The sequence below is a fragment of the Syngnathoides biaculeatus genome, chromosome 17, assembly GCF_019802595.1.
Source record: "Syngnathoides biaculeatus isolate LvHL_M chromosome 17, ASM1980259v1, whole genome shotgun sequence".
Taxonomy (NCBI): Eukaryota; Metazoa; Chordata; class Actinopteri; order Syngnathiformes; family Syngnathidae; genus Syngnathoides; species Syngnathoides biaculeatus.
In genome coordinates this window covers 20008530-20018529 of record NC_084656.1, presented here as the reverse complement: position 1 = coordinate 20018529, position 10000 = coordinate 20008530, and the positions used below count along the sequence as shown (strand labels likewise).

At 45.5% G+C, this 10000-nt stretch overlaps 1 protein-coding gene across 14 annotated transcripts in view; it reads left to right on the top strand.

The window, feature by feature from the left end:
• Positions 1-10000, top strand: part of LOC133490626 (netrin receptor UNC5D-like) — a 168343-nt gene that overhangs the window by 54414 nt on the left and 103929 nt on the right. For 11 of the 14 annotated variants that reach the window (XM_061800914.1, XM_061800928.1, XM_061800922.1 and 8 more), the window contains one exon: positions 504-663. In XM_061800914.1, the coding sequence (XP_061656898.1) occupies positions 504-663 (160 nt within the window). Of the gene's footprint in view, positions 1-487; positions 664-10000 lie in introns of all 14 variants that reach the window. The other 3 variants (XM_061800923.1, XM_061800927.1, XM_061800920.1) reach the window with 1 other exon arrangement.

Below are 10000 nucleotides of genomic sequence, written 5' to 3'. Positions count from 1 at the left end.
CCAGCAACCAATTTCCATAATTATGCAATGGGTTTTTTTTTTTTTTTTTTTAATAATCAAATATCTGAGAACCACGTGTGTTTGCAATTTAACCCCCTCCACCTTTTTGATCACCCGACCAATCAGCAAGCAGATGCTCGTTAATTAGTAAGGCAAAAAAAAAAAAAAACACCACGTGACTCTCTTTCTTTCTCTCTCTCTCTCTCTCTCTCTCTCTCTCTCTCTCTCTCTCTCCTCCACCTCATGTCAGAGTCCAACTCTACCTCCTCCTCTTTTTCTTCCTTCTTCCTCCCCTCTTCTCTCCGCACCGCATTACGACCGCAAGGTAGCGGCTCAGCGCGAACATTCGGCTCAGGCAGCTCGGGGAATTTTTTTTTTTTTTTTAATTCCTATTATACTTTTTTTTTTTTTTCTTGCTGGCTTTTTTTTTTTTTAAATGTAATTGTTTTTAATTTTTTTTCAATATATTTTTTTTTTTTTTAAATAGGCTCTCTCTCTTTTAGCCGACAAATGCGCGGGTGCGCGCGCGCATCACGCGGACAGCCGCCGCGAGCGCAGCCGTGATGGGACGCCGGCGCTCCGGGAAACGCGCGACTTCGGCCGCGCCGCCGCCTCTGCTGCCGCTTCTGGTGCTTCTCCTCCCGGTCGCCGCGCTCGGTCGAGGTAAGCCCACCCCGCCGCCCCCCTCCCTCGCTTCCGAGCGCCCGCGTGCGTGCGTCCGAGTTGCACGTGGAAGTTCGCTCAAAAACCGTTTGAAGATCTTTTTGGTTTAAGTCCGGGATGCTGGAAAATGAACATGTGTGCGTACGCCGATTGTGGGAGTGGGACGTCGCCCTTTTGGGCTCCCGCCTGCCAATCAATCTTTGCACGGGTCGAAGTGTGTAGCGCGGTGCGGTGTGTGTTTGCCTCGCAGTGCTGAGGTTCCTTGGGTTCCAATATCGGTGCTGTGCAGTTTTCCTACTCTCGCCATTTTTGCGTGATTTTTGTCCACCCCCCCCCACTCCAAAAATATTGCATTATGACTCAAAATTGTAAATAGGTGTTGATGTGAAGCGTTGGCCTCGCAGTGCTGAGGTCCCGGGTTCAACCGGACCCGCCTGTGTGGAGTTTGCATGCCCCCCCCCTCCCCCCCGTGCCTGCGTGGGTTTTCTCCGGGTAGGCACTCCGGCTTCCTCCCACATTCCAAGAACATGCGACATTAATTGGACACTAAATTGCCCGTAGGTGTGATTGTGAGTGCGGCTGTTTTGTCTGAATTTGCCCTGCGATTGGCTGGCGATCAGTCCAGGGTGTACTCCGCCAGCTGGGATAAGCTCCGGCACTCCCCGCGGCTCTCGTGAGGATAAGCGGCGAAGAAAATGGACGGATGTTAATGTGAATTGTGTTTGCATGCGGCCTGCGATTGAAAGTCAGGCGTTCGGGTGTCGATGACTGAATCCTCGATAGGTTTAAATGTAAACATTTGGGTGACCAGGACTCCTGCTCACCCTTATGAGGATAAGCAGGATAGAAAATTGATTTTTAAAATTTTACGAGGCCGGCAATGCTGACCTTTTCATTGTCACAAACGGATGCAAACTCATCAATGCGATTGTGTCTCTAATATTTTGACCCCACCTACCAAATTATTGAAAAGAGCTCTTTGATGACTCCTTTTAATTAAGTTGATTTTTTTCAAAAATATAGTCTGGCGTTCGAGACCGCGGACTTCTCAATAGCACAAAACCTTCTGAAGGGCCTTTAATTGGTCACCGAGGAGATGGCGGACCGACCCACGTCGTTATTTCGACCATTTCGACGGGGGAAAAATGCGCACGCACGTATTAATATCGTTCAAGAGAACGCTGCCACATAAAATATACACTACCGTCACTGATACTCATATCGATACCGATACATCAAATATTGATACAAATATACGGGGGGGGGGGGGGGTTGAGATACTGGCAAAATGAAGTCTTACACTGCCAACTGATACTCATATCGATACATGAAATATTGATACAAATATACGGGGGCGGGGTCGAGATGCTGAGTAAAATGAATTCCAGTATCGAGACTATCGATATCAGTTATAGACGAGATATTACGTACAGTAGAAGGTGGTATGACAATAAATATTTTCAATACATTTTTAATAAAAGATGTTGGTTTGGACACTAATACCAGTACTTACACTGCGATACTATGAAATAGTGTATATTGTATTGTCAATACAAATATCGATAAGTAAAATTGAGGCTGGTTATCGCCTACAGCGATATCAATAGCGATACATTAAAACACAAAATCACGTAAGAGAAATTAGTATTGCTGACACCGATGCTCATATCAGTGCAAACACAATATTAAATGTTGGGACCGCCGATATTGATTCAAATACATTTTTTTCCATTTTACATCTAACCCTAATAAATAAACCATACTGGGTGAAGTAGAGGTCGGTATTGACAATTGAGGTTATTACTGATACCAATATTGATACCAGTAAAAAAAATACTTCAGTGGGGACAGTGGATGGACGAATACACGGGTGTCAAACCCAAGGCCCGGGGGCCAGCTCCGGCCCGCCACACCATTTTATGTGGCCCGCGAAGGCAAATGATGTACATCAACTTCCGTGATTCTGAAAATTATCAAATTGTCACATCGTAAATCATAATGTTGAGCTATTGCAAGCGTTTTTACGTTACCAAGCATTTACCCTTGATTTCTGATTGCAAAAGTAATTCATAAATTCCGTGTCCATATGATGAGGCGATAAACGATTTGTATGGTGTCACATTCATAACGGGCCTCTGAGGGAAACCTGAACGACCACAACAAAAACGAGTTTGACACCCGTGGACTAGTCGATCACGGCACATTTGGACACGCACGAGTTTGTATTCATTTTTTCACGTTTTCCGTTCGTGGCCCACGATCGGGCGTGCCCGCCTTCCCTGCCAAATGTCGTTTTGGGTTTACTTGAGGGCTCATCAGTGTGAATTTAACGCAGAATGCTCGGTTGTCTGTCAGTGTGATTTCTTAAAAACAAACAAAAATCATATTTTTCTAAGCATTTTAGCTTTTCATCCACACACTCTTAATCCCAGTTTTTTTCTAAATTATGACTCATAAAGTCATCATGATATTGTCTATTACCAGCGGGTTTTTTTTTTGTTTTGTTTTAGTTTTTGTCTGTTTTTTTCTAAATTATCACTCATAAAGTCATCATGATGTTATTGTCTATTACCAGCGGGTTTTTTTTTGTTTTGTTTTAGTTTTTGTCTCAGTTTTTCTCTTTTTACTGTATTATACTGTCAACTGATTTTTTTTCTTTTTTTTCTGCCTGAACAAGTCGCACTACATTGTTTTATTTACTTTAAAAATAATAAAAAAAAATAAATAAATAACAGTTGTGCTTTGGACATTTCTGAGGAGGTAAGACGTACGTTCGAGGCCGGCGGTCGGAACGCGGCAGGAATAAAAGGCCGCCGCCGCCGCCGTGTTTTATGTTTGCCGCTAAATGACTTTTCTCGGGCCGGGCGACTTTGATTGAAGCCACGTCGGCGCGGAGGACGCGTCGCTCGGCCGCCGCCGCTCGCCTGCTCGGCGGGAGATTGCGACGTGCTCGCTTTCGCTCCTGCATTATTGAAGGGGAACACATTTCTAGCCGGGGGAGGAGGGGGGGGGGGGGGAGGGGACGCGGGGGTGCTCGGTTACGCCGATAAAGCTGGACGGCGGTTGGACAGCGGCGCCGTCAAAATCTCCATTGTTGTTTTATTTCGAAACGGGTCAATATCCATCGTTGCATTATTTGAAAGCGGGTCGATAACGGAGGCAGTTTGGCGTCGTCGTCCCCCCCCCCCCCTCCTCCCGGAGGGCGTGGCATCGATCCCGGTCATTGTGAGTGTGATGTCATGTGACTGGCTGGGTTTTCCTTTGTTGCTTCCCGGGTGATGGATGACAAATCGCCGCCGTCTCCGTATTGTAAGCAGGACTATTAATACGAACGCGTGATCGAGTTCTCGCGTGTCGCAGTCGTCATTGCAATTTCCCGCCGTTTAACGGATATCAATCTCGACTTTTATTGAGCCGGGGTGCGATATTTTGATTTTTTTTTTTTTTTTGGGGGGGGGGGGGGATCAGACGCCACGCCGCCTGACGTATGTCACAGAAAGTGACTGTGGCGCCTTGAGATAGGAGTTGAATTCGTTCCGTGACCACGCTCGCATCTTGAAACGCATCTCAAATCATCTTTTCCCTATTAAATGAATACATGTGACATTAATCCGTTCCAGCCTTCCCCTTGTAAAACGACAAAAATTGTCGTCATGCATGTTTTCAAACCCATTCGTGGGCAGCGTCCAATTTTTTGGGGACATCATGATTTCCACGCATTATTTTCTTCAGTATCTCAAAATATTTATAAAATTGTCTTCAAAATGCTAATCCGTCAGTATTATTAATGCGTAATTGTCGTTCTAGAATAAGAATGAATTAATAAACATATCTCTGTGTACCACCTCACAGAACTGATAACATACCCGTACGCTGCCCGCGAGAGGGTACATCTTTTTTTTGCCCGATGTTTTGCGCGTTAAACGAAAAATAATTTCCTTAATTGTGGCCTGTTAGGAGACTTTTATCTCAATAAGGCAAAAAATTGCCACCCTGCCCATGAATGGGTCAATATCGGACTCTAATATTATACTTGCTGCACAAAAACATACGGCAATGCATTAATTAAATAGTACGTACTTACTTACCTGTAAATATACCTGTAGTCATTCTTTGCAGAGGATAAAGAATATATGACTGTTGCTGCACCATTTGTGTTTAATCAACAAACAATAACAAAAATGCTGCTTAGCTTGAGCATTAAGATAGCGACTTACAAAGCTAAGCTAAGTGTACATTCTAAATCTACAAAGTGTACCGTACTATAAGACGCACCGCATTATAAGGCGCACCCCTAACGAATGGCATATTTTAAAACTTTATCCATGTATAAGGAGCACCGGATTATAAGGCGCATAGAATAGACGCTGCAGTGGCGGCTGGTGTTACGTTATGCAGCCACCAGATGGAGCTGCACTAAAGGCTCAATATCGACCCATATATAAGGCGCACCCGATTATAAGGCGCACCGTCGGCTTTTGAGAAAATTAAAGGCTTTTAGATGCGCCTTATCGCGCGAAAAATATGGTAATTTGATGACTTGCTTCTTATTGTGAAGTTGACATGAGTTGGACGTTCATAATTAACAAAGAATACATTAGCCTATAAACAGTGTATTTTTTTTTTAAATATTAGAATCGCAACATAATTTAGCATCTTTTGACACTTCTAGGGAAGTTCAAAATGTTGCACTGTAACTTAAATCACATTACGTGTACTTTATGCAAGTTTTCTAGTTATGGCATTGACGTTATTTCCGACGGGGATTGTCGCGACAATATTTCGTAGATCGTAGTAAATATTTTTTACTCATAAAGCTGCCGCAATGGTTATATGAAAGTACGAGCGGCCTCCGCTCACAAACATTGTGCGGAGTTACTTGGACACGCGGGAATAACGTCGGGTAATGAGCCGTGCGGCGCTTCACCGAGCCGCTATTACGCGCTCACGTGCGACGCGCCTCGCACGGGCGACGTCGCCCTCGTAATAAACGCCCCGTGCCGCGCGGGGATGATGGGTTGCCATTTCAGCCCCTTTCGCTTTCACGTGCGCGGCTCAGAATGGGGGTAAAGCGGCCTCGGAGCTAACGGGCCGTCCACGAGGCCGTTCCGGAGGCGCGCTCAAGGACGCCGCCTCAATGTCGCGATCCGCCGACCGTGTACGCTCGTGACGGATGTCCCGGCGGGGAAAAGTTACCGGATGCGGGAGACGGATTGGGCGTTCCCCCGGGGCGCAACGCTTAACGGCCGCTCTTGTGTTTTCCGGGTTGCCGACAGCCTGTCGGATGAATGAATTCCTGCGTTGAATCGAGCGAAAAATAAAAAATAAAAACCGCATTTTTAATAAGCCAAGGCCTCGGCCCTTCTGGAAACTTCTCGGGAGGTGACTCAAGACTTCGGAATGAAGTCGTGAAGTGACCGACCCGAAGAACCGATGCACAACAACGCAACAACTCACCTAGCGAATAGTTATTGAAGGCTGAAATTACCCATCAGTCCGAGAGTTCTACTAGAAGTGATGTTCTCGTCATAGGCTCGCTACATTAAAAGTTGAAACTGTGTATCAAGTTAGTAGCTTGAACGTTTTTCAATTCAGTACAATACTATCCGTTTTCTTTGCTGCTTATCCTCACGAGGGCCGCGGGGAGTGCTGGAGCCTATCCCGGCTGTCATTTGGCAGGAGGCGAACACCCTGTACACCCTGAACCGGTCGCCAAGCCAATCGCAGGGCACTTTGAGACAAACAGCCGCACTCACAATCACACCTAGGGGCAATTTAGAGCCTCCAGTTCATGCATGTTTTGGGGATGTGGGAGGGAACCGGAGTGCCCACCCGCAGAAAGCCCACACAGACTCTACAGCGCCACATAGGGACAGACAACCAATCACACTTCCAATCCCACCTAGGGGCAATTTAGAGCGTCCAATTAATGGTGCATGTTTTGGGGATGTGGGAGGAAACCGGAGCACCCGGAGAAAACCCACGCAGGGCATGGGGAGAACACGCAAACTCCACACAGGCGGATCCGGGATTTAAACCCGAGACCGCAGAACTGCAAGGCCGACGCTTTAACCAGCTGAGCCCACCGTGCCGCCTCAGTACAATACATTTGTTCAAAAAAAAAAAAAATTGTAGTATTTGCGATGTAATATTGTCTAAGTGAGACGTGAAATATGAATTTAGAGTTGTCCACGCGTTTCAGATTTCCACGCAATTTTCTGCCAATGTCATTCGAAATTCTCGAGCTTATCTACCTCATTGGGGAATATTTTCTTGACACTCGTATGACAAAATATTATTATTATTATTAAATTGAGAATTTTATGCTTGGAAAGTCCTTCTATATGACTATATAATATCTTTAAATACAATTCCCTTGTATTCAACCTTTACATAAAATGCATTTAATCTTTTCGAACGGTTTGCTTTCTTACATTTTTTTTTTTTAATATATATAACTTGTGTCATGGATTTCAATTGGATCATTATATATCATTTTTTTCTTTTTTTTTTTTTTTTCCTAGAGGTAGAAAACTCATTTTTCAGGAGCGCTCGACTGAATGCGTTAAAGCAGATATGTAAAAAGTCGACGCGGCACACTCGAGGCGGGTGAAGGCCGTCGTCAAGGCAACTGCCGCAAACATTCCGTGCCGACGTGTTTTATTCATCGATGCGGGCGCCGCGCTTCGAGACGTTCGACACTCCAGGCTGAATAACTCTCGAAGGTCCGCGGCCGCTGCAAAATTCCCGTCCCTTGAATTTGGAAACTCGCCGTTGTCGACCCTGACAGGACGCCCGAATTGAAATGTCGGGGCCCAAAAAACGCGCGCTGAATTAGAATGGATGCCGTTATTATTATTATTATTATTATTATTATTCGGCGTGACGCTAATCCTCGTCCGAACGCTACGCTCAAATGAGAATTGTAAGACTAACCCGGGCTTTAAACCTTTTGCAACCTTATCTGGCAACATTGATTTGAAACCCAAACACAATTGTGGACCCTTATTGTGAAATGCCAACCCAGGCTTAAAACTCTTAATTTGAAGCCCTAAAACTTGACTCAGAAGCCCACCTTAAACCCTAAACCAGACTCGAAACCCTAATTGTAAGACTAACCCGGGCTTTAAACCCTTTGGAACCTTAACTGGCAAAACTGATTTGAAACCTGAACACAATTGTGGACCCTTATTGTGAAATCCCAACCCAGGTTTAAAATTCTTAATTTGAAGCCCTAAAACTTGACTCAGAAGCCCACCTTAAACCCTAAACCAGACTCGAAACCCTAATTGTAAGACTAACCCGGGCTTTAAACCCTTTGCAACCTTAACTGGCAAAACTGATTTGAAACCTGAACACAATTGTGGACCCTTATTGTGAAATCCCAACCCAGGTTTAAAATTCTTAATTTGAAGCCCTAAAACTTGACTCAGAAGCCCACCTTAAACCCTAAACCAGACTCGAAACCCTAATTGTAAGACTAACCCGGGCTTTAAACCCTTTGCAACCTTAACTGGCAAAACTGATTTGAAACCTGAACACAATTGTGGACCCTTATTGTGAAATCCCAACCCAGGCTTAAAACTCTTAATTTGAAGCCCTAAACTAGACTCAGAACCCCACCTTGAAGCCCTAAACACAGACTTGAGACTCTAATTTAAGCGTACTTTGAAGCCCCAACCATGTCGTGAAATTGTAGTTTCATACGTTAACCTTGTCCTGAAACCCAAATTTCCAAAATCCTCGCGGCTTGTAACCCTAAACCGAAAGCCTCACCCTGATTTGAAGCCATACAACAGAAGCCTAACCACGTCTTGCGAGCCTCCATAATTTGAAGGCCAAATGGACCGTTCCGATGGCGATCTTAAGCTCCGCCCCCTTAGCCACAACCCGACAAGCTTCCAAAATGGCGACTGAACATAACGGGTTTGAACTGGATTCTCTTTCGCTTATTCCGGATAATATTGGGGTATGTTTTTTTGCCAAATGCGTCGGACTCGCCCGAGAGAGTCCTGCAGAGAGGTCTGAACTATTCCACGCGAGGATATGTACACGGAATTAAGATTTTGGACGGAGCGGGACGGCAATGTCGGAGTTACAGCGAAACGTTAGCGATTGATGCTAAAAGTTTGACGCCTCACAAACTTTCAGGATAAAATAGTGGAATCGTACCGCGCACGTAAAGCAGGGTGAGTACTTTTTACTCGGAAAGATCACGAGTAATATCATTGCGGTCTTTATAAGTGAGCGGGTTTATTCATTTGACTTGGCTCGTGATGGAACCCAGCGCTCGGTCTTAAACGTCTGATGTGATAGGCAAATGGAAATGTTAGACAAAACGTAGACATTTCTGTTGCATGGCGTGGCGCATTTACGTATCGCTAACCGGACTTTTCGGCGTAAAACATTCCACCCTTCATGCAGCAGGTCAGTGATACGCTAACAAAGTGAAAGTTGCTCTCCCGCAATGTATAAAGCGCTGATAATAATGAAATCGAACTCAGAGAAGATACAGCCTTGCGTTTGTCGATATTTTCCACATCTAGTTGTACCTGCGCTCTTCCGCGAGCCTTAATCCATCGTAGACACTTTGTCAACTGTGTTCTAGGCTTTAGAAAATGAATCAAGCGAGCCCCTTGCAACCTAGCAGGATTTCTTTCATCACAATTGCACGTTCTGAGGACCATTTCCTTCGCAACATGAACTTTTCCAAGCGCACGCTATTAGCAACCAGCATTGTTCGTGGGACAATACGGCGGGAGGGGCGTGTCAAGACAATGCGGGTATCTGATTGGCTATTATTGTACGAGTGATTGACGGGTCCATTGACGTCCCCTTCGAGCCTTAATTTCAAAGCCTTACTTGACTCGGAACCCCCGTTTTTAACCCCAAAACCGTCTCGAAAACCACACTTTCAAAAACGGATCGTTTACCAGATGCGACCTAATGGAACATGATACACCGTAGTAGACGTATTTGATTTCCACGCTCGAGGCTTATTGCTCCTCACCGTCATTAGTTAAGTTTAGAGCTTTTATTTACACACCCTGGCGTTGTTGTGGTCGTGTCAGGTGGGCAAAAAAAAAAAAACGAGGACTTGTCAAAGGCTGGCTGAGGTGCGAGCGTCTGGCGAGCGCAGCGGCCCGGCTCATCTCTCATCCGTCCCCTCCGGCTTTTCAGCTCTTTTCCCGGCCAACTGGATCCTTCCTCGCTTCGCTGCTTTTACCCTTCCTCCTCCTCCTCCTCCTCCTCCTGCCGGGCTGCAAGATGGCGGTGTGTCTGTTACGGCAAACTCATTAGCCATTCCTTTTCATCATCGGTCACGCCTCCTTCGCCT